Source organism: Gadus macrocephalus, chromosome 19, assembly GCF_031168955.1.
Source record: "Gadus macrocephalus chromosome 19, ASM3116895v1".
NCBI classification, from domain to species: domain Eukaryota; kingdom Metazoa; phylum Chordata; class Actinopteri; order Gadiformes; family Gadidae; genus Gadus; species Gadus macrocephalus.
Genome location: NC_082400.1, coordinates 6,136,185 through 6,161,809, shown reverse-complemented (window position 1 = coordinate 6,161,809; position 25,625 = coordinate 6,136,185). Strand labels below are relative to the sequence as shown.

The 25,625-nt window shown below is 43.5% G+C and overlaps 1 protein-coding gene across 3 annotated transcripts in view; it reads left to right on the top strand.

The window, feature by feature from the left end:
• The window catches only part of lrrtm4l1 (leucine rich repeat transmembrane neuronal 4 like 1), a 57,994-nt gene that overhangs the window by 12,866 nt on the left and 19,503 nt on the right, over positions 1-25,625 (top strand). For 2 of the 3 annotated variants that reach the window (XM_060038893.1, XM_060038892.1), the window contains exon 2: positions 7,737-9,433. In XM_060038893.1, the coding sequence (XP_059894876.1) occupies positions 7,737-9,433 (1,697 nt within the window). Of the gene's footprint in view, positions 1-7,736; positions 9,449-25,625 lie in introns of all 3 variants that reach the window. The other variant, XM_060038894.1, reaches the window with a different exon arrangement.

The window sequence follows — 25,625 nt, the reverse complement described above, 5'->3', positions numbered from 1 at the left end:
CCCCCCACCCCTCTCCCCCTGGCCAACACCCCCCCCCCCTACTTGAAATATTTAGTGGCGGAGGACTTTAAAATGGAGCAGAGGTGTGTGAAGCAGGCTGGCAGATGCTGTGTGGCTCTGTTATGGCTAGTTGATTGGCCCTCGCGCTGCCCTACCAGAGTCAATCTAATCCCTCCAAAGGGATTATCATTTATGGGGGGGGGGGGATAACTCTGTAAATTGCGGTTGATGTTTGGCAAGGGAGGAAGATGGTGGAGCACTAATGGAGGTGAGGGAGGAGGCATGGTTCCCACGTCTGGTTCTTAGGAGCTAACAGCCTTATTTATAACCTTTCTGCTGCACCTTCTCCCCTCAATATTCACTTTTCCCTTCCACTTCACAATTTTCTCGACGTTTATCCAATTTATGGCTCTTATAGCCGATTGTATTACACTCTTCACGCAAAGCTTTTTTTATTTATCGCCCAAAATAGTTTTTTCCCTGAATGCTTTATTCCCCACTTGAAAGTGGAACGTTTCATGGTTCACATACAAATGTGACTTCTAGCACCAGACATTTTCTGCTGTTCTCTAGCCTTTGTGCACAGAGTTATGGACGAGCAATCCACTAGGGCTCATCATCCTTGCCCTCTGACACACCAACAATTCTCTGCCATATGTGTCAAGTTCACACTCAAGCCGAGGTCGTCTTAGCAGTTAGCTACCGTAAATGCTGTACAGTAGCTCAGAATGTGCTGTTTCCTTCCAACCATTCCACTACAAAGACTTTGTAGATGTAGGTTATATGTGTGTGGCATCAATGGTTGTTTCAGGGTACATCATGTTAACGTGCGGAGGATAAGACTTGGTATGGTTTGTTGATAGCTTTAGCCAAGACTCAAGACTTTCTTGAGTCTATACTCTATAGTATGCTGTCCGTCCACACCCTTAATGTACGCAATTATTGTATGTTGGACGCCTAGCACCTAATGTGCGCACTTATGTATGTTGTACATCCTAGCACTTAATGTACATACTTTGTACATACTGTTGTATGTTGTGGCACTTATAACAGTAATTAGAACTGTGTAGCATCGTATGCTAGCTGCCTTTGTTGTACACAGGGAATGTGTTAACCTAGCAATTATTAGTTCTTGCCACTTGTTTCTATGAACATCGTTACTGTACCAACAGCGATGTATTGAGAGGAATGAAATATATTTATATGAAATATAAAATATGAAATGAATAACATTATCATAAATGATCAAGAGGTGTAATTTTGGTAACCTCTGTTATTTATATGATTCATCCATTCAACTCTATATTTTCAATGAGTAATTTTGTAAGGTAGGGAATGGTGAGAGAGAGAGAGAGAGAGAGAGAGAGAGAGAGAGAGAGAGAGAGAGAGAGAGAGAGAGAGAGAGAGAGAGAGAGAGTCAGAGAGCTAGAGAGCTAGAGCAAGACCAGGAAAGAGAAAATGGGGGCATCATGGCTCAAATTGGTTTCCCTCTGTTCCAGTTTAATGCCATAATGAAACGAAGAGTTTTCCCCAGAATTTGACCATGAAAGTGGGGACGTCTGGTCATGCCAAGGTTAGCTGCAGATCCTTCGCAAACAAGAAATCTTTTGTAGCTCGGAAGGCTACATTTTCAAACACAGGTTAAGAAAACTACAAATACAGAGCCTTTTAAAGGAGTCACGGTTTCCTTTCTGTGATTGATGATATAGTAGGATCCAATCTAAACCTAGGACAAGACATCCCTGCTTTACGTTAAGTTGTACTAATGATTTGGATTTGGCTTTTTTTCTATTAGCCCTTGAGGCCGTGTTGAGTTTGGCCACCACCGGATTAAACCCACCAGGCCGTGCCCGGTATGGGCCGTAGGCCTGGGCCGAGGTGAGCCCGCCACGACTCCAAGTAGGCGGCGGAGACCTCAGCCCTGATTGCTCTTTCAAACGAGAAGTTGTCTCTCAAAGTGTAGGCGGATAAAGAAAAAAATACAATACACTGTACGTTCTTTTGTATGAGACGCATCACCATGCACGCAGAATGGTCAGAGTTCTCGACACATTAATTATTTATTATTTGTTTGTTCCTATAAGTATATAAGCCAAATAGTATTGGTGGGTGCCAAAAAAGTGGCAAAAAAGTATTAGTTTGACTATATTCGGTTGTAAAACAAAATAGCTTGTTGAAATTGTACTGATTTATTATTATTCGTTTTGGTCTGAGGACTGGACATTGGTCCACTTCACACTATTAGATCACTGTGTTTTCTCCCTTATATCAAGCATATTGTGGGGCACTCGGGAAAATACTTGTGAAACATTGTCCAATGGATAAACCGATATGAAAAGAATCAGTCCTCAATGAGTTATTGAGATTGAGAAGAGCAAAAAAGGGTGATGACTTCATCATCACGGATATCATTGTGTGTGTTCTGTCTGAAACAACCAAAAACACATTTAATGTCTCTTAAACAAATCAATAAAATGTGACGGTAAGCTATACTAAATTAAAAGGCTACAATAAGGGTGTGTGTTGTTGTGTCATCGACTCAAGACAAGCGTGTCATCAGTTAAGGCCCACAGAGTCTTGTATAGTGGAAAGATACCATGGTAGTCTAATTATTGTTGGAACACACACTAAGTGAGGGAACAAATCAACAAAAACAAAAACTCCTTTCACGTATTTATATAAAGCTAAAATAAAATACACTGCTTGAATGTCACAAGGAAAGCATGCGTCCCAATGATATTCAGAGTACCTTTTTGTGAGGTCTGTTTTATATTCTAGCTGACAGTTGATGCTGTCAAGAATCTTCACCTGGCACATAACACAGCTGGGGGCAAAGTGCTTCAATTAACTCTTTATCCGGGGGATTTTCTCTATTCTAAGACACCGTGGAACACACTTCAGTACCAGGGAGAAATTGGGCATATGGCAGCCCTCACTAGAAGAACAAAGCCCGAAAGGAGTGGAGTCATTGTGGTAGACGGGCAGGTGAACCGATCTGTTCCAGTGTACAAAAGGTCGATTGCATCGCGTTTTTCCCTTTAATGATCACTCGTTCTTCCCCAATGTTTTGGGGAAGAAAAAAATACTACTTGGTTTGTCTATTGACAAAAATTGCGTTGACATTTGGTTGGTATTTCAGGGCTGGAGTGTCCTCAATGTGTTTTTCAAAACACTGCGTTCGTGGGGCAGTGAGTCAGTCATAGCGTGGCCATTCATTCCGTTGCGGTGCTAGTGAACAGGTGCCTAGTTGGGTGTGCACTCGCTGTTAAGACTCACGGTTAGCGGGTACACTCACAGCGGGGCGTTGGGGCGCATCGATCCAACCACTGTTCCTCCTACTCTCAACCGCTGTGCTGTTGTTCCTATTCCCCACATCAAACTAATCCTCAAAGAGTGTGTTTATGTGTGTGTGTGTGTGTGTGTGTGTGTGTGTGTATGTGTGTGTGTGTGTGTGTGGAAGTGTTGTTTGTAGATCTGATGTGTAAGCCACGAGTAGAGGTAATCTCTAGCAAATTGCAGTCTTTGTCAACCGCTTGGGTAGCCTGTGGCTGTGTACAAAGTGACAATGAGACAAGTGATCAAATACACTTTACCATTTACATTTGAAAAGGTTACGCATTGAACACATTGAAAATATACAACCTCCGACTCTCAGCCTTCGTGAACAGTGACATTTAGCTTTGAGCTTAATGGACGGCTCATCCCCCACCTGACTTTAGATTTGGTTTGGATGGTAGCACCTCACAGTAGCCCGTAACATCCCTGGGCAAGATGCCCCTACCTACCCATTAATGGCAACTGAATTGCTTTGGGATTTAATGGCTGAATGAAGTAGGGCTGTGCGAATAAATCGATCACGATATGGGTCGTTTCATATCTCGATAACGATGTATATCTCCCGATATAGTTCGTTTTCTGTGAATTCTACGAAAAGAATGTTTACCCAGAATAACCACATGCCTCATGACTATTACTTAATATTCCTATAAACTAAATGCAAATGAATTTTGAAGGGACAAAAATGTTGAAAGGACAACATTTTGGAAGGGACAAAATAATTATTAAAACTACCTCTAGTGTGGACACACTAAACTTTCAAATGTATGTAAAGAAACTTGTTGTATTTATGTGGTTCACCACTACAACATGACCTTGTGTTCAGGTGTCATTCCTCTGCACTCTGTTCACTTGTATTTTTAAACTAGGTACTTTTGTACCTAGTTTAAAAAGGTACTAGGACAATTATTTTGTTGCCATTAAATGCAGTTTGACTAAAAAGAGTCTGCTAAATAACTCAATTAAAATTAATCTGTACATACTTGTCCCAATTAGTCAATTATCAACATCTGGACTCACTCATAAAAATACACTAAGAAAGTTGTTGTTTTTCTCAGTTCATGTTGTTAATGAAGTCTAAATTTGACAAAATTGAATCTGACGGGGCGTGAATATAAGTTAGTCAACTTTTCATTTCTTTCATTAACCAATTACATTTCTATTATGTGGCTGTTTCAGCTCATTTGCAGCATTTAAATCAAGCTGAGTTTCCTTGGAGATTTTGTTCCTCATCATTCCGTGTGCGAAAAAAAATGTGTGTTGCTTTGGTAGCGCTGGGAAAATAGGTTTGCGAGACGCTTAAGAAAAAGAAAACACAAACCATTTCAGTATAGAACTCCTATTCTCTCCCTTAGCTGGAACCTGAACGGCTGCAGCAAGCTGTGCAACATATACCGTAGAGAAAGGATTGAAAACCACACTATTTGATAAGAGTGAGTGGAATTAATTCTGGCAAATAAATGAATTGGAGCAAATAACCGCAGGGTGAAATAATGTATTTTTAATCAGGTGGATGTAGTACTATATCACTATATGATCATATCGTCTTATTAGATTACTGAAATTTGTAATCATCTTTGTATGCTAATTTAAACCAATATTTTTTGTTGAAGTCTGGGTAATAAAGGATGGTATTATTCAATGTAGATTTAATATTCATGCATCTTAAAATGAGACCAACCTGGCTATTTAAGGGAAATTCAAAATACAAAATAAATATAGATACAAAAACATATTGCTAGTAAAGACAAGACAAGGGTTGAAATGTACAGGAAAGATAAGAGTTGCACAAGACCCTAATGCAAGATAAGAAGCCAAGATATCTGATCTTTTACAGTTTTTATTTGAGGAACAAAGCGTTATCTATGTCTTTCAGGGCTGATCATAGGCTTAGATAGGGATGCCGTTTTAACACCGCGGACATAATCCGTTTCATCAAATCAGGGCCATCAGCATGACTTTTGTGTATAAATAATGTTTTATTGGCTTTTTGTGCCTTCAAGGACAGCTCAGCGCAGAAGGACAGTGAATTGGGTTGAACGAGAGAGGAAATAACATCTTGCATAGGATTACAGGACATAATTAACCTGCGATTCTTAAAAGGTGTATCTCTTAAATGGTTAGCATACTAGCGGTTAGCCCAACACGCCAGCATCAGTTTGAATCTAATTTAAAAGCCAGAAAACAAATCCATACGACTTGATAGTACACCAGATATAAATTTCACCACTAACAGCTCATACAAAACAAATCCTGTACAGCGCCTAACAACAATGTATCCTAGCCAAATACGTACAATATACTTCACATTGTCACACACTGCAGTGCCACATTTGCAATTCAAAACCCCAGAAAAGTGAGAATTGCACCTTCTGACAGAAACACCATGTGGTGCTAATTAGCATTCCGTTCATTAAACCTCCTCACTATCACACTGACTCCTTGTCCTGCTGGATTTATTATCCTTTGTATCATTAGCATTACTTGGCCTCTTCGGTATATCTATGCGAACCTCTGGCCGGTCCCGAATTTTCAGACCTTTGAATATTCTCTCGGCTACTTGCGGTTCAGATATTTATTATTTGAATAATAATACATATTATTCAAATAATATTTATTATTATTTGAATAATAAATATTATTATAGGCATTCCGATGTCCAAGCGACATCGGAATGCCTCCGATGTCGCTTGTCATTTTCCCCAAAGTCAATTCTGAGGAGAGGAAAGGGAGGAGGCGCAGCAGAGAGCTTTGCTGGTGTCTTGTATTCATAGATAGAAACAGGAGAGGAGCTGGATAAGATGAAGACGAAAAATAATCCTTTTGATCTGGCAACCGGCGACACGTTTGTCAATATGAACCAACAGAAATGATCAGCAGATTAGCGTTAACAAAGGCTTAATATGTCTTACATCCTTATAACACCCTTCTGTTTATTGGGCTATTAGATTCAGAATTAATATTATGTTATCTGTTGGGAATATACACAATTATCTGATGCTGGCGCTACAATCTGTCATACTACATGGTGGTATACAATCTGCTCATTACAAATTTAATGTTGGTGTATCTGTCAAAACACTCAACTAGCCGAATAAAATGAAGGGACTGTCTAATTTGTGTCTTGAGCAGGTTGAGGGTTGGTGTGCAGTGGGGTGAGGGAGCGATTGGAGGCTGAGGGTGTGTGTAGGTGTGTGTGTGTGTTCCTTGTCGATCTGTTACCAGAAGGGGACGTGATTGAGAGCTTATAGCAGCGCCTGTGACCATCTGGGCTCCAAGCGAGGGGCTGACCCGGGGATCCTGGGAGCTGATGCCGACATTTTACATTTAGTATATTTAGCGGAGACACTCGTATCCTCTGCGACTTAAAAATGAGCACGAGCAAAGCTTACCATCCAGACTGGAGCAATGGCAGATATGATAACAGAACCGGGAGTCGCTATAGGAATCAGAGATATGGTATGGTATCATGAAAATGATTAAATAACAAGAACTCTGAAAGTAATGGTTCTTCTCTTTTTCCTTTTTTGGAAGATGCATTCGAGGAATCTTTAAAATCCTGCATATGTATCAGGAGCGGGGACGTAGGAGCAGGGAGACTTGTTGGAGGGCTGTGCGGTAAAGAGAGACCATCTGGGTTCTCTGGAGACCTGAGGCCAGTATTCATTCTGTTAGCGAGGTCAGGCCTGTGGAGGGGAAACGGGGAACTAGGGAAAGAGCAATAAAAGTTTAATCATGGGAGTGGTTTAGCGAGAGAGGGGAAGTGGGATCTGGAGGAGAGGCAGCATGGATTTGCCAAAGCCCTGCAGTGGAGGCTGTGTTTGTTTGTGGCATTACTGGAAGCAATGTGTTTTTCGGTGGCTTGCCGGGAAGGATGTCAGCTCTCGTGTTTAGCACATTTGCAGCTCTAGTTGTAGGGAGGCAGGGTGTTGGGAACATAAGGATGCATATTTATGATTGTAGTTAGTGGCAAAGCCCCTTTATAAAAGATAGAGCAAGACAGATAGAGACATTGATCGACTTTGACTCATTGAGAGCTGGAGGGATATATATGAGTAGAGCAGAGAGGGAGGAAAGAAACAGAAAGTGAGATAGATAGAGGGTAGAGAAGGTGAAAATTAAACCGCTGAATATGTTGCTGGGTTAATCGTTATTTATTAACCTCCATGAGCTCATACAAACCCGACCCCGTTTTCTGTTTATCCCAACAAAACCATTAAATGGAGAACACATTTTCACAGGACAGGGGGACGTGGTGGCATTTCGCGGGCCTTTCATATTGACCGTTTTATCTTGCAACCAAAGAACGAGGGTTCCCAGCGTAACCTAATTTCTAATCTCCCTCTGTCTCTGCTTATCTTCCCCCCCCCCCCCCGCCCCCTCCTCCTCCCCTGCCACAGGTCCCTGGCTGCCTGATGAGCGGTTGGCACACCTCCCCTTCCCCCTGCTCCTCCTCCTCCTGCAAGCCCCCCTGCTGCTGTGCTTCGGGGAGCGCACCTGTCCCAACAGCTGTCGCTGCGAGGGGAAGATAGTCCACTGCGACTCGGCCGGCTTCCTGGACGTGCCGGAGAACATCACCGTGGGGTGCCAGGGCCTCTCCCTGCGCTACAACGAGCTGCACACCCTGCTGCCCTACCAGTTCGCCCACCTCAACCAGCTCCTCTGGATCTACCTGGACCACAACCACATCTCCGCCCTGGACAGCCGCGCCTTCCAGGGGGTGCGGCGTCTCAAAGAGCTCATCCTGAGCTCCAACCGGATCACCTCGCTGCACAACGCCACCTTCCACGGGATCCCCAACCTGCGCAGCCTGGACCTGTCCTACAACAAGCTGGAGGTGCTGCAGCCGGGGCAGTTCCACGGCATGCGGAAGCTGCAGAACCTCCACCTGCGCTCCAACGGCCTCACCAACATCCCCATCCGGGCCTTCCTGGAGTGCCGGAGTCTGGAGTTTCTAGATCTGAGCTACAACCGCATCAAGGCACTGACGCGGACCACCTTCCTGGGACTGCAGAGGCTGATGGAGCTGCATCTGGAGCACAACCAGTTCTCCCGGATCAACTTCTTCCTCTTCCCTCGGCTGGCCAACCTGCGATCGCTCTACCTGCAGTGGAACCGCATCCGGGTGGTGAACCAGGGCCTCCCGTGGACCTGGTACACCCTGCAGAAGCTGGACCTCTCCGGAAACGAGATCCAGACCCTGGATCCGGCCGTGTTCCACTGCCTGCCCAACCTGCAGATCCTCAACCTTGAATCCAACAAGCTGTCCAATGTGTCCCAGGAGGCAGTCTCGGCGTGGATCTCGCTGACCGCCATCAGCTTGGCGGGGAACATGTGGGACTGCGGGGCTGGCATCTGCCCCCTGGTGGCCTGGCTGAGGAACTTCAGGGGGAACAAGGACACCACGATGATATGCAGCAGTCCGAAGACCCTGCAGGGAGAGAAGATCATGGAGGCCACGCGCAGCCACGGCATCTGCGAGGAGAGCGACTACTACCAAACGGAGACGCCGTCCCCCACGCTGGAGCTCCTGTCGGAGACCGTCTCCGACGCCATGTTCGCCCTGACCAGCGCCTCCACGCCACTGCACACCACCACGGTCGCCGCGCCCGTAACCCAACCCCCATCGAGACCGGAGCCCGTCCCCTACCCCGTCCCCTACCCCATCTTTCCCGGTCACGTGAGCAAGGGTCCTCGAGAACGCCTCCTGCCCCGCGGACGCCCCACTCCCCCCATCCGGCTGGCCACGCCTCCGCCGCCGCCGCCGCCGCCGCACCCCCCGGAGACGCACATGACTCTGCACAAGGTGGTGGTGGGCAGCGTGGCCATGTTCTTCACCCTGTCACTCGTGATGACCATCATCTACGTGCTGTGGCGCCGCTACCCGGAGGCGCCGCGCCAGCTGCTGCACCAGCAGCGCTCCATGGTGACGCGCAAGCACCGCAAGAAGAGCCCCGAGCCGGAGCAGAACCTCAGCTCCCAGCTGCAGGAGTACTACATGAGCTACAACCCGGCCGCCACGCCCGAGGCGTTGGAGGTGATGGGCAACGGCTCCGGATCCTGCACTTGCACAATCTCTGGTTCCAGGGAGTGCGAGGTATGATCCCCACCGGTAACACCACCACCGCCACCTCCGACACCACCGCTGCCATTGTCTTAGAACACCACACGCAGAAACAAAACCTAAACAAACTACATTACAACACAGAGGCTCAAGACACTGAGGTAAATCCTTTAAAACTAAGCATGCGCCGAGAGAGAGAGAGAGAGAGAGAGAGAGAGAGAGAGAGAGAGAGAGAGAGAGAGAGAGAGAGAGAGAGAGAAAATACCGATTTTGGATTAGAGTTAAGCACCATTGTCTTCGGGTTCATGACACGCTTGGGTGCCAATTGTAAGACATCTCCCCATTTGCTGTTGTATTGTTTGCGTTTTCATTCCAAATAATTCCCCTGTTTTAGACAATTAGCGCATGGACCGGAGGGGCAGTGGTCCGTAACTTATGTTCAAAGAACTTCATTATTACACTGACAACACACGACGTGGATTTGCTGTCTGCCGCTAATGACAATGGCTTTGTTTACGGACCCTCTCCCCGAGAATAATTAAGACAACAACAAACATTCAAGCATTCGCCGATGATATATTGTTTATCCATTACTCTTGTTTTGTTTTCGCAAAAAATTCATAACTACTCATATCACTTTAAGCTGCCCTTTCACCAGCGCCTGTGCGAGGGAAGAGTTTCCCCGGGGGAGGCCGACTATACACAGAGATGTTTGTTGACGCACCGCACGACAAGTCAACCCTCCGCGTCGCGTACGCCACGGCCCGCTGTGCGGATGCCAATGCCCTGTCTGACCGCTGTTTCATCTAGTCTCTCAGGACGCCCTGCGCTCATTTTGTCACGAGTTGTTGGAAGTACAGGATAGGCACAGGATGTGTTTGAACTCATGCTTGGATTGTTTTTATTATTCAACCATCCGGCGTTCTCGAGGACCCTTGTCGAGTGATGGGGCCGTTTTATTTTGTGTGTGTGTGTGTTGTGTGTACGTGAGTGTGTGTGTGTTTGTATACCTTTGTGTGTATACCTCTGTTTATACCTCTCCTTTTTATGTGTGTGTATGTGTAGAGCCCTTTGAAGGTCTGAAGACAATCCTTTTGTGTGTGTGTGTGTCTGTGTGGGTTCACTCACTCATGTCACTCACATTATCTCACCTAATGTGCGTATCCTGATGAACACAGCCTTACCTGCCTCCCCTGGTAAATGACACACTGAAGCTCGCGTTGGCCTTCGAAAACACGACATCCTCACCCATTACTTCCCCACGGTTGGTTTCTCTTACACACTCCAGCTCACCCGTTCGAGCAACGGTTGCCATCGCAGAGGGATGAGGCCGGTATTGATCCACGGCAGCTGGACACCGTTGAGCAAGGAGCTTGTTTTCACAAAGATTGTTTCGAGGCTTTTAAGGCGCCCGGTAGAAGGAAAAGCGTCAGGTATTGACATTAGTTAGCAATCAATACTTGTGTCTGTAGCGTGTCCACACCTTGTCAGACGGCACAAGGCCCCAGTCTTAGCCCCTTCATACTCACACTGCGCACCCAAGATACTGGAATGTTTTTGGGGGGCTTTGTCTTCACAGAATTTGAGATAAGATAGTGGTTTATTAATCCTACACGGGGAATTCTCATTCCAAAAAGGACAAGACAGGTAGAATAAAGAAGAGGTACGAATGAAAGAGGAAATATGTCTCACTGGGAGTACCAAAAATGCAGATACTTTTTTCTCGGACGTAGACATTGTTTACAGTATATGCTATAATATTGAAGCTATACTGCACTATTAATGACCCTTATAAGTGCTAAAGCGTCAGGTGTACATTATATGCTTTTAAACTATGCATAACATGATAACATTACACAGATCTACGATGCCCGGTACAGGCTTTAGGATATGGGGATTTAACGTGGAGTCCTTAGGGAGTAGAAGTCTTGTCATGCCAGAGCAGTTCAAATCAAATGGCCCCAAAGCATGTCCTTGATTCGGTGGTTAGCGTGCTTCTTTATGTCTGGTACTAGTAGAGATGGGTTCTCTTGCGAGGGACCTCTTCAAACATTGATTTTGATTGCAGTTGCACTGTGTGTGTGTGTGTGTGTGTGTGTGTGTGTGTGTGTGTGTGTGTGTGTGTGTGTGTGTGTGTGTGTGTGTGTGTGTGCAACCTAGCCCCGGTGTGTGTGACTGACATGTGTGTACATGTGTATGTGAGAATGGCTGTTTGTGTATGTGTGTGTGTGTGTGTGTGTGTGTGTGTGTGTGTGTGTGTGTGTGTGTGTGTGTGTGTGTGTGTGTGAGTGAGTGGCTGTTTGTGAGTTTGTGTGAGAGTGGGTGTGGGTGTATTTTTATGAGAGTTTAAAGAAGGGAGATAGGAGAGGTGTGTGTTTCTGTGTGCGGATGCGTTCACATGTGTCAGTCATTGTATACATCCGTGCCTCCAAAGGCTTCTGATTGGGTCGGCGCGAGTATGTGTGTTGGTGTGTGTATCTCTTTGTGAAGGTGTGTGCTGATTTTTATCATTGAATGTGCATTTGTTTACATTTGTGTGCTTTGTGCGTCTGTCTGTGAAGGTGTGTGTGTGTGCGTGTTTGTTCACAGCTGGTGTAAGTGATGTGTGATGTAATCAGCCTGGGTTATCGGTTTTGGAACGCTTCACTAGAGGGAATAGGAGATCAGAGGAGAAGCCAGCAGGGAATATAAAGTATGGTTCATGCTGCATGACAACAAAAATAACCCGAAACATCTGGGAAGGACACGCTCTATTCACAGGTCACCGGTCAAGTGTTTTAGAGCCAAAATATTTTGGTTTATTGCTAGTAAACGTTAATATCAAAGATGGAAATATTGAGCATCGGGTCATTATTCCACTGGGCTCCTGCTATGAAGAAATTAAGCAAATGTTAGAGAAAAAAATGGTTTATTGACCTGTGTCTCAAACATTAAGTCTGCCCTGTTTACAGGTAATTACATTATCGACCTATCATACGATTTATGGATATGAGCTTGATTATTTTTGCAGCGATCGATATTACCCATTGTGCTGCTAACATGTTGTGTTAATGTGTGTTGGTTCACATAAAAGGTAATTTAACATTGAACGTGATTGTTCATTGCGATTTCTTCCCATGACAAAAACATGACGCTGAATGGCATTATATGGGATTGTACACAAACGGAAATGCTGTTTTCCTTTATTGCGATAAAGCCAGATTCATTCTGAAGTCCCCAAGGTTGACTTAAGAAGGCCGTAGCCCGTGCATAAATCAGTTCAAACAATCCCAATCAGGTGTCTTGGTCGTTGGCACCAGGGACTCTGTGCATGTTGTAGGACATGGCGGGATAGGTCTACATAATAGCCTATAGTCACGATTCACAAACTACATACACTGATTTACAATTACAATTAGAAGTAAGTGCTACAAGGCAATCTCTACCTGCAGTGTGGAACGTGAATACAGGTGGCTTTTGATAACATGTGTTGTATAGCAATAATTTTGTTTTGGATACCAACTTTCTCGAAAAGAGTGATAATCTACTTTTAATTATTGAACAGGGAAACTATATGGAATGAATTTACAGCCAATAACTTACAGTATATAAGAAATTAACACATGTAAATAAAGTTTTTGGATGTGAAAAGATTAATGATACACTTGTAAGTTAAGATTTGTGAACAGCAAATCATATTCACATGAATATATATCCACAACTGACAATGTTAGTATTATGTTAGAGGGAGTTGTGAATCTGCTCACGTACATTTGTCTACCTTATTGTGGATACAAACTGCCACCGATACACAAATCATCCTGGCCCTAATTTTCCGCAACTATGGAGAAACAAATCCACTAATTGATCCACAAATGAGAACCCCGGTTTCTTATAGTCAATCAGAACATACGTTTGTGATATCCAATCAGCAAGGGCCATGGATTTAACAACTCAATGAAGCTGCAGCACAATGGACCGGTTGTGATGCCACTTTAAAAGGTAACGGTAAGATGTTTAAGTACTCACATTGAAGCATGGAAGTGGATTATCCCCGCTAAATAACTCAAACATTTTTATTTAGTAAATGTTTTAAGGTAATAGATTAGGTTAGCATTGTATAGCAGTGAATCAAATGAAATAAAAATATATAAATCAATCATATATGCTTAATGGGAATCATACAAAAGACTTCAAATATTATACTATTTTATTCGATAAGTAATCATATAATTAAACATATATTCTACTACTGTTTTAGGTTGGTCATCTTGCTAGTGTATATAAGTAACAACCAACAACTTTATGCAACTTCATATCTCATCAGTTACTGTTCCCTGACTTAAGTATGGGAGCAAAGACCATAATTTACGCTCCAAGCATATATACTGTAGGTGTTCCCCTTTTGCCTCAATCTCTTTCTCACACTCCCTCTCTTTTAGCAGACAGACACGCATTCAATGGAGCCTGAGGAATGCAATGAGACAGCCCCCTCAGCCTGCACCAAGGGAGTCCCAACTCCCTGGGGTCCTCAAGCCTTTTCCTCTGACTCATCTTTAATAAACCAAACATTAAGCCTCTCAACGGTGTGGTCTTTTCAGTGAAAAAATGCCTGTTTGAATATGATTACCTCACATATGTTTTTGTCAAAGTAATCTTGGATCATAGTCAGATTGCTCCTGCTGTTTTTCAGCCAACCATTTGTTTACCTTACGGTGTCCGTGGGGAAACTGAACATTCCTTACTCCTTTTTCCCTGGGCGATTGAAGCATCCCCATAGTCTGGCTTAGGGCAGGGCGATTTTTTCGGTTTAAACGATTAATTTGCATTTTTACTTTGCTACGGTTTGTGAAATGGCTTTTTTTTTTTCTCGAAAAAACAGGTTTGGGGGATAACATTTGAACGGTGGGACGTCATTACGCGAAATTTCGCGGGGTTGGTCAGTCTTCCGTGCTGAACGTAGTTACGAAATCTGACGTGAAAGCCTTCCGTGGTTTTCGAGGAAATCGCTGTGTTTCAATCGTCCCGTGTTTCAATCGACCCGGATCTCCCCTACCATAAAAATGTCCACGAACACAGATGAAGAACTCATTCATAAAAAGGGTGCTACTTCAGTTGTATGGATGTGGTTCGGGTACAAGCAGTCAGACATAGAACAAACTGTTCCGTGTAAGGTTTGTAGAGGGTCGATCACATTTTACAAGTTTTTCAGGGATGGCCTACAAGATCTTTTCTTTTCAGTTTGATATAAAAAAATCTTTGCACAATAATGACAGCCAAGTGGTGCTGATTTTATTTTTTATCCTCGAACAACTGATTGGTTCACATAGGCCTAGATTACTTGGTAATCTCATTTATTTTTATTGTGTTGATGAAGAAAATATGTATTTAAATTTTGCCTTGGTCTTTTTAATTTGTTTAGAGAAAAACAGAAAAAAAAAAATCGAGGTTTAAATCGTAAATTGTCCATTAGTTAGAAAAAAATCTAGATTTTATTTTTAGGCCAAATCGCCCAGCCCTAGTCTGGCTATTGCCAGACCAAATAATAATAATAATAATACATTTAATTTAGAGGCGCCTTTCAAGACACCCAAGGTCACCTTACAGAGCATATAGTCATCATTCAAAACTATGTAAAACAGACTAGGAATAAAAGGAAAACAGAGGTACCAAGCTCAATCGTAGATCGCACGGTGGTCTGGGGAAGCTGTTCACATTTTCTTGAGGTGTGATCAACGGGCCTAGTTCAACTGACTGTACGCGATTGGCTGCTTGCCGTCGATTCCCTGTCGTCATTGTGTTAAGGCAGCCAATAGCGCGCCAGGGGGAAAAGCCAGCTCGTGATTGGCTCCCGCAAAAACGTATCGGAAGCAGAAAGAAATGCATAGCTCTTCTCCAGACCATGGACATATTATAGAATAGACACCGGATTCCAAAATGGCGCCCATTCCTTCCTATTTAAACTGCTCAATGACGCAGGACAACATCAAGGAGAGATCTGCTTCCGCATCATGGGAGCCTAGTAGCCACGCCCTATAGTTCATGACGTACCGGATGCAGAAATATTCCTGCATTGTTAGCATTGTAGCATCATAAGCGAGAAGTCTCAGCAATCGCAGTCGCAATGTTTACCGACCGTGGAAGTATAAGTTAACTTAACAACATAGTAAATGTATGTTGGCCTAGAAAACAATACAGTTCAATGTTATTGCTTAAGAAACAGATTCGATCCAACTATTTACAAAAATTCTAAAAATCCCTATATCACTGAAACACTTTTAGTGATAAAAAGTCACCACAGTGCCTAAAAACCATCAACGTCATTCATGTTAAGTAAAAGGAAAAACCTCGGACACGAAAAGTTAGCGGAGCCGTGCACTAGGCCCTCTCGAATGCGGGGCCGAAACAACATTTGTTTCACTACGACTCCTTTCAGCTGCCCCTCCTTCTCCAGCAAAAAATAATAACATAAAACGCCTAATAAAACGCTTGATGGTGGCGTTTTGAAAAGAGAAAACTTACATTTTATTAGAACATGGCCTAAAGATAATTATGAGCCTTTGATTGATATCCGGTCATTTTTTGCGGAGACACATTCCTGTTCCCCGCTTGTATTGGAGTGAACGGAGATATCTACTTCTGGGCCCCTTGAATCAAGGGACCCGTCCACAGCCCGCTTAAACAGCTGCAAGGCTTGGCCGCGGAGCACTGGTGGATTGCGGAAGTATGCACTGTTCCTGGGGGCTTGATGCTTGCTCCAGACCCTTGTGCAGGGCGAACTCAATTCACCGGCAGAATGGGCGGGGCTACCCAGTCTAGCCTCCCCATGCACCACGGAGAACTGTGGTGGAGACTATACACAGGGCAACATGGAGTAGAGGGCACAGACACTGTTTGACATGCTATTCATGTTCACAAGTTTATTAGATATGTATTGAATTAATTCATTGCAGTCACAAAGTGCATAGTAAAAGAGACCTTTAAAAAATAAATATATATATATATGGTTTAATGTGTCCTTTTTGGGTGTGATTAAATTTAACCTTTTCAATTGCAGTCTTCACATGCAAGTCAGATAAGATAAATGTCAGCCTTTGGCAGGAATATATAATCTACGATAAATACTAATAAAGGCAGAGTGCATAAGAATCGTAATCAGAGTAATTATTTTAATTCCATTTGTTTGCATTGGATTTCCAAACGTAACCCATTTAACGTCCTCATGCTGCGGCTGGTGCGAGTCTCTACATGCTCTGGCTGATTGGCATTCGCAGATGTATGGTCTGATTGGCTTTAAGAAACCTTATTGGTGGATACATTTTGGGAGTCTTTATAGTGCCAAAAAGATTTGTGTCTCAACAGCAGTTTGTATCCACAAGATGAGATTGACAATGCAAGAAGCAGATCTGCAACTCACCGCAAAGGTTTCACAGTCGTAAGACACGGCAATGCACATTTGTGGATACATATTTACAGATGTATGATTTACTGTTCCCAACTCAAGAGTAGAGTAGAGTTCATTTTTTCACGTCGCACAACTTTATTTATATGTGTGGATTTTTTAAATACGGGTAAGTAATATTGGCACTAAATTCAGTCCATAAAACTCCCTCTATAACCAACGCCTCCGCACATGGATGAATTAAACAGCGCTCCAAGTTCACACAAGACACACACTAATAAAAGCCCCCCTTGGCTATAATTGATTCCTCTACATCAGTGTTCCCAATATTTCCCTTTAAGTATACCACTTAATTGTCAGCCAGACCTTTGAAAAAATACCTTTCCGTCTTTTATTTGTGCGATTCTTATTGGATACCGTCACATATATTTACATCGTTAATTTCAATAGTTGATGCAATGTCTTATGTTTTTTTTTATTTCTGTGCCGTTTATTTTGCCAGTACTGTAGGAATAAACGTCATCGACATCTTAGCCCAGCGCCTGCCCTCTCGTCGGCTCTCTGTAGACAGAGCAAAGGGCAACAGGGGAAGATAACGTATTACTCAAGACCAAAAGTTGGGTTTTGATTGGTATTTTTGCAAAGGACTGCATAATTCCAGCCATAAAAGTTTACATTTCTGCCAAGAAATAAGAAAAAACTATCAACATTCATTCCAACTTAATTGCTCTTTGAAAAGGTGTACTTCCTTTATTCCTCCATTATAATATCATTATATCAGTGGCAAAACATGGTCTTAAAATGACAATGACATTGATTATCACAATTGTTTCTAGGACATATCGTCCTACAAAAGCAGTGAGTAGGACGTTGATTAAAATATTTTATTGAACAGTAAAACATATAATGCTTCCAGTGGCTTTATCATAGTTTCGTTTGATGAGGTGATATAATGGGGAATTGGTTTCAGAAAAAAAGTCAGTTTGAGCTTTCAGGACCTGACTGGAGGCTGTTTAATTGACACAACATGCCAGCCAGCTGTCTAGCTTGTTGCCAGGATTTAAATGGGGCCGTGGGAACACGACGTTATGATATGATTGGTTGTAAATGGTTCCTTTGTTGCATATCTTTTTCAGCTCTAGAGGAAGTTACCCCAACTCGATTTTGATGTACAATAACTAGCACAATACTAATACAAAGAATTAAGATTTACGGTTTATTCAGAGTAGGATTTGTTTTAATAATTCTAACAATATTATAATAAAAAAAGAGAAATGCTCACAAAGTTTTGTAGATAACACTGAATCCTTAGAGGGGAAAAGATTTGGCTGTGTTTTATTAGTTTAAATCTTATTCTAACTTATTCGAGTCAAGTGCTGTTTATTAACATTTTCTGGACATGTGACTTGATCCAATTTCCCATCCAAGACGATGTTTATGTAGTCAACAAATTAGTTTAAACATAGAACGCTTTCGACGAGTAAACAAAGTGCCAGTTATCATCTAAAGGAGACATCAGTAGATTCCAAAATACGTCATCACAAGTAATAAGGGAGTCCTTTGTAGCCAAAGACTGTTAATCTTTATTTCCAATCAGTTTTAACAACCTGAATGTTGATGGTCTTTTTTTTTTGCCTGGCGAGAGATTTGACACTGATATCTAGATTTACCCACACCTTCCGATCCTCAATCTGGAGGATCTGAGCCTCCACGCATACATTGATTGCGGGGGTGACGCGCAACCATCTAAATATAACAAAAACACAAACCCCCTTTGAGGCAGGTTATGAATAATTAACCATTATGTGTGGCTTCGTTGCTATGCTACGTGGGCTGGCGTGCTACGTGGGCTGGCGTGCCACATGACAAGCGACATGATGAGCTGCATTGTTTCTGAGTGGTAGCACGCCGTAGCTACTATTAGCCCCTGGATGTAGGAAGTAAAATAGGTCAGCCTATTATGGGTTGTGAGAGTATGATCTGTTAGCAACAGGGTTAACATACCTACACAAATTTGTTAGATGATTGATGAATGGGGGGGAAGAGAGAGAGAGAGAGAGAGAGAGAGAGAGAGAGAGAGAGAGAGAGAGAGAGAGAGAGACAGAGAGAGAGACTATATACATATAGTCTCTCTCTCTATCTATATATATTTATATATATATAAATAAATCATATTTTATATATCCCTGGTGCTCAAAATTTCACTTTTATAAACTTTTTAACAGCTTCTAACTTTATAACTTACTTTTTACAATGTAATATTTAACGTTTTATATTTTACCAGGCCGACATTGTTATTTTTCCTTTGTTTAATATTTAAACTGCATTGCCAGAGAATTAGATTGGGAGAGCTAGATAGATAGAGATATATAGAGAGAAGCACGCTGGATAGTTGGCTCTTCCCCCCCCATGCCGCAAACCAGTCGCAGGACACGGGATGCGAGTGCACATCGACACAAAATAAAAAGATCTAGCAAGATGAAACATACACATGGGACAGCAAAGCCCAGCTGCGTCCAAACAGCCGTCCGAACCAGGAACGATCTAAACACTTCTCCAGATCTAATTCTTCCTCAGATCTAAACCAGATCTAAACGCTTCACCCGATCTAAACGTCAACGTGGTTTAAAACCAAGTCCCATCTTGACGACTCGAATAACACATTCACCAGATCAAAATGCTTCATCGGATCAATTCAACAACACTTCGTAATAATAGCACCAATGTTACACATAAATGTGTGTTCTGTCTGTATGTATTACATGTAATATATTAAGTAGACCTATACCAAATATATGAAACGCCTCTCAAACTGATATCTCTCAAATTGTATCGGCCTTATACTAAATACAATAACTGTGTGTTCTTGTGTCTAAGAAGCATCCCCATGCTCGTTGTATGGCTAAAGTTCTCAACAGCCTGAAGCGTTAGTATTCGTTGTTCCTGTAGCGACATAATTAAAGAGGTTAATGAAGGAATTTAGGTTGACTATATTGGCTTGCAATAAATTAAAAGCTTTTTGGAAAGGGACACATTCATTTCAATACTTAGTCCATTACTAAATATTGACCACTGGACAATATTTCACACTATGAAATTGCTGATATTGATATTCAATGGGTTTTTCTCCTCATATTTAGACAATCCACAGAAACTAGGTGTGGAACGGTATTCAACGTGTGAACAAGCCTAATCTGAAATAAATCTTCTCACTGCACTTTTGAGATTAGGCTGAAAAAAAGAGAACAACAAACGACAAGATGCTGTCATGATTGGGATATCAGTGTGTCTCAGTTCTTTTCTCCACGTATATTAAACGTGGTCTCAGAAAGAACAAATCAATTCTATTCTTCGATGGGCTGTTGTGTTGGACACACATTGCCATTCACGTAGACTAGAGTTCTCAGCTGCCTGATGTGTAATTATCCGTCCTTCATTACAATTATATAACTAAAAAGGTAAATGTCTTTGTTCGAATTATTATTATTATTATTATATCCATCCCCTTTCTTCTACTGAACAATGAAGGCCTTTACTTGTGTAGCAGCTCAAACGAACAACTACACAGCCTGGGGCCTAATATATACCAAACTAGTAGGCCTGGGTAGTGACTCTCTCACATGCAGGCGTTGGCGTGTGTGTTTACCAAACTCTTTCCCATTTTAGCTCTCACAGGGATGGGTGCACACAAGATATTGAGAGAGATGGTTGAACGAACCACATAATGCATAATCACAGCCAAGTATGTGTGCAGAGGAGACAGGCAGAGTGGGAACATTTAGGGTGAGTTGGAGCGATGCTGAGATGAAATGTCTCTGGCATGACGCGGTGTAATATGTAATAATCTACAGCCACCTCAAACTCTGGGCCACATGCAGAGTGGATCATTTGGATGTCATCAGCCGCAGCGTTCCCATTTTGAACCCTGTCACCATGTGACCCCCGCTGACGCACCACATGGAACGAGTCGGCACTTTGACGAGCAGTCAAACTTTAAATGTGCACGGATTGTGTTTTACAATCCATGACTCAGCGCTGAGATCCACGGGTATTACAGTCGACGTATGGAATAATTTCTGTCCGTCATCGTAATATTATGGATCTCTTTACATAACAAAAGCTGGTTCGAATCCACGAGGCCACTGAGGGTGTGGAGGTTCTACGTGTACTCTGGAGGGGAGATAGAGGGAGCGTGATGGAGGCTGGGGTTTCTGCCGAGTTCGGGGGGGAGGGGGTGGATTTGGAGCGGTAGGAGCACCATGGCTGCTTTGGGTGAAAAAACTGTTCCCTGAGGCAGGTGTCTCTATCTCTCCACTGAGCTGCTTCACGGCACCAGGCACAACTAACGCCTCTAAACTTGATTCATTCCTTAATGGCCATCATCAAGAAGGAAAAAGGGAGAAAAGAATCCATAAACTAATTATGATTTGCGGTATTAGTTGAAGGCATTATGGAAGTGCTTGATTCCGTGCCAAGAAGAAAACCCCATTTCCTCTTCCCGCGAGCCGTGTTTCTTGGCTGGGTTGTAAAAGATCAGGAGACATAAAATTGAGTTCATATTTTAAACTTTGTGCGTGGTCATCGTATATCCTAGCCTCTGATGGGGCATTTGTCCCTAAATCAGCAATGCAGCCATGACGTTTTGGTAGACCTGCTGCTGACTAAACAATAAATTTAATATCTGAATAATAGAAGTTACACTTAGCCTTCAGACGAATTAAACCAACGCAACACAATTTACAAGCTAAGGTTCATGATTACAAACGCTGAGCTACGACTGCGTGCAAAAGGCCTTGACAAGATGCAAACTAAGTGAATTAAGCTATAAAACACCCCTCAAACTCCAATAGGAACAGGAGACCAAGGCATTCCATATTTAAGCAATAGATCCCGCCAGGCTGTGGTATGTGCTCATTATACCACTGTTAAGGGGCGTTGTCCGGCCCCGACGCGCAGCGGTGGGCCGACGACCCCCTTCACAGTGGTATAATGTGAGCACATACCACTGACTGAAGTGATCTATTGCTTTTATACAATGGTTACTATTATGGCAAAACGAAAGTCATAGACACACTACATTTAAAAAGAAACCAAGAAAGTCAAAGTAGCCGTTTTATTAAAGAATACAAAAAAGTAGTCCCTCCTGGCTGCCTTCAAAATGCACGACGGTCGCTATGCAACACACTTTAGCGTCCCTCCGAGAGAACGGTTGTGACGGTTTCCACTTCAAGGCGCGGAGTGATACTTTCACAAAATGATCGGGCGTCATAGCAGTTATGTTTACGCTCATTATACAACAGTTAGGAACCAATCAGATCGCTGGATTTAGGCCCCCCGTTGTATAAACATTTATAGATCACACCTATAAACATGGTTTGCATAGAAAAGACGAGTTGCCATCACACTATTTGTGTGTGTGTGTGTGTGTGTGTGTGTGTGTGTGTGTGTGTGTGTGTGTGTGTCAGTGTGTTTGTTGAGGGGTGTGTAACGGAGTGGGCACATGCATTAGTTTATGTACCTGTATGTTTGGTGTGGTGTGTATGCCTTGGTTCTTGGGAGTGCGCATCTGTGTCTGCACATGTGGTTGTGAATCTGTGTTTGTGAGTGCATGTGTGTGCGTGCGTGTACCTGCATGGATGTTTGTCGGGTTGTGTGTGTGTATGTGTGCGCCATGCATGCGTCAGAGGATTTCAATGTTGTGTGTGTGTGTTCGTATGTGTGTGTGGAGCACCGTGGAATTGCGATGGAGATTCCTCTCTGCTGATCCCAGCAGCGGCATCGCTCTGCAGTTTAATAACCACTGGAGGAGCCCTGACCCGGGCTGAACACGATCAGACACCCTCACACGTCCCCCACACCGTCACCCAGCCAGCCGGCCAAACCCACCCGCCGCCTCCTTTTGGCACCGCCGGAAAACGATACAGCTGGACAGACCGCAGAGGACTCTGTTGCTCAAATAATCGTTCACACAGGGCGGCATGTGGCTCAGGAGGTAGAGCGGGTCGACTGGTAACCGGAAGGTTGCTGGTTTGAGCGTCGAGGTGTCCCCGAGCAAATGTACCTCCCCCTGAATGCTCCCGACGAGCTGGCTGTCGCCTTGCTCCGCCGTCGGTGTGTGAACAGGTGAATGATTGCATGAATGTTAGGGAATATTGTAAAGCGCTTTTGCTGGTTAAAAAAGCGCTGTAGAAACTGTCCATTTACCATTCACACCATTCAGTCTTAACAAACGTATATCGACCGACAGATCTTGGTCAGGTCTGGCACCGACCCCTGCCCGTTCCGGGTCTGTGTGTGCAGGTGCGGCCGTCTTTATCGCGGCGCGGAGGGGGACTCCTGTTCGCTCCTCACCTCCTCGCGGCGATTACAGCGAGTGGTGGTCTAAATAAGAGACCCCCAACTAGCAGGGCTGATGGGCTTAGCCAACTCTTTCTCATCACCAGAGAGAGAGATAAAGAGGAGAAAGAGATAAATGCAAGACTGAGAGGGGGAGAGGGAGAGAGAGAGAGAGAGAGAGCGAGAGAGAGACAAAGGGAGAGAGAGAGAGAGAGACAAAGGGAGAGAGAGAGAGAGCGAGAGAGCGAGAGAGCGAGAGAGAGAGAGAGAGAGAGAGATGTTCTTGCTGTGCATCAGACATCCGTCCCAGGAAGCTGGCAGCGTGGCGCCCCTGATTGGGAATGAGCAACGAGGAGCGGGGGGCTTATCAGAGTGAAACCGCTTGAGCTTAAATAAATGAATCTGTTGCCCGCTGGATCCAGGGCTTCATGGCCACACACACACACACAGCCTTCATATTATGGTGGAAATACTGTTTCTTCTGTTTTTGCCAAAATTGCTCTCGGTTAATAGTCAACATCATTTTTTGTTATTGGTTCATTATATTTTTCCACCTTCTTAACTACACCTGCCCTTGTTAAAATGTGTTTTAGTTACCTCCTCTTTGCTTACTTTTAACCTCCTGTCATCATCCTGGACCTTTTTTAGCTGAACAACTTTGAAATCTCTCTCACTCACTCACTCACTCTCTCACTCTCTCAAACATCCGTTACATACCTGGCTGCGTACAAACATCAAAATGAGCGGTTGGTCATAAAGCTTAGGAAAGCGTGTTGGACTGACCTTCAGCGTGTTGTTGTGTTTCAGTGGGAACGTCAGCGACGTGTTAACTCCCAGGCTGACGTTCCCGACACTGGTTTGTGGGGGAGGAGGACATGTTATAATGCGGAGGGGTGGATACAGAGAGAGGGCAGGACAGAGAACCGGAGAAGGGACAGGAGGAATATGCTCCGTACGATTTAGGCTGTGGACAGTAGAAGCAAACGGACGAGTGAAGTGAACTGCAATGTATCCTGTTTATGTATTCTATTCCATCTGACTTCTCTCTCTGCCTCTCTCTCTCTCTCTCCCTCTCCATTTCCCCCTCTCCCTCTCTGTCTCTCTCTCTGTCTCTCTCTCCCTTTCCCCCCTCTCCCCCTGCCTCTCTCCCTGCCTCTCTCCCTCTCTCTCTCATTGTTTGTTCAGTCAATGAGTCACTTAGAGAATATTTGTGTGCAATTTGTTTCAGGCCCCAGCTAAATATAAATCTGTCTGGCTGGCAAACAGGTTGGAGAGTCCAGATGGTGGCCATCCAACCCATATGTATATCCAGTGCTTGTATAATATGGAACCTATACTGTACAAGCACTGGATAGACATATAGTTTGGAAGGCCACCGTCTGGACTCCCCGACCCTACTTTATATAGTAAGCATATGTATATACAGACTAGTATCTATACTATCGATACTAGTCTGTATATATATATATACATATGCTTACTATATAAAGTACAGAATACAGTTGATATGTACACTACAGTCTATAAATTATATATTTAGAGTGGGTTTACACTGTGCTACACTGTGGATAGGTAACCCTATTGAGCCTGACTGTGTGATAGTTCACCTATACATTATATTCATGATATATATATAGAGTTGGTATACACTATGTAACCTTATTCTACTTCATTTAAGAATGCTCGATTCTGATTGGCTGGGAGGGGTGCATTAATCCGGCATATTGCCCGCTGACTTGTCGGTTCTACTTGCTGCTGACTGAGCACACTAGATCAATACGCCGCTTGTATCGTTTTCTATCACATACATTTCCAACATGAGGTCCATAGTAAAAATAAACCAAGGAGTGCATGTTTGATCGATCGTCATTAAAACTGACTTGATACGAATGTAGCAACTACGTTATTAAACTAGTGATCAGATCCAGCCTTGTGTGGTTGCTATAGAAACGCGTTACCTACAGTTGAGCTAACGTTATTCACCGTAGTTCTAAAGGGAACTACTTTTCGAGGGAGATGAACTTAAACAGAGTATACATTTAATAAGCATGCAATACGAATAAGAAAAAGGCTAATTAAGTATTTGAATATTTTTTATTATGTTGGCCGGCGCGAAGTAGAATAAACAGAATAATCACCTCAAGGCAGGGCAATAAACAGTTTGATATGCCCGGCTCGCGGAAGGTAAGCCGTCCACGAGCCGGGCATATCAAACTGTTTATTGCCCGGCCTCTCTGTGATTATTCCTTACATATTGAGCCTGACTTTGTGTTAGCTGACTGGAGCAGCGAGGTTACACACCATTGGTTGATCCAAAAACCAACCAGCTTCCAGTGTTGCCGTGGATTTTCCTTAAAACGTTAGTGTTTCATTCCATGTTAGATAAAGTTATCTTTATTGTGCAAAATTTAACCAACAAGCCATTTCAAAGTCGACCCTATTGCGACATCCCACGGGGAAGTATCCTGCCCGATGCAGGGCATGAAATGAACTGAGAACACTGGTGCT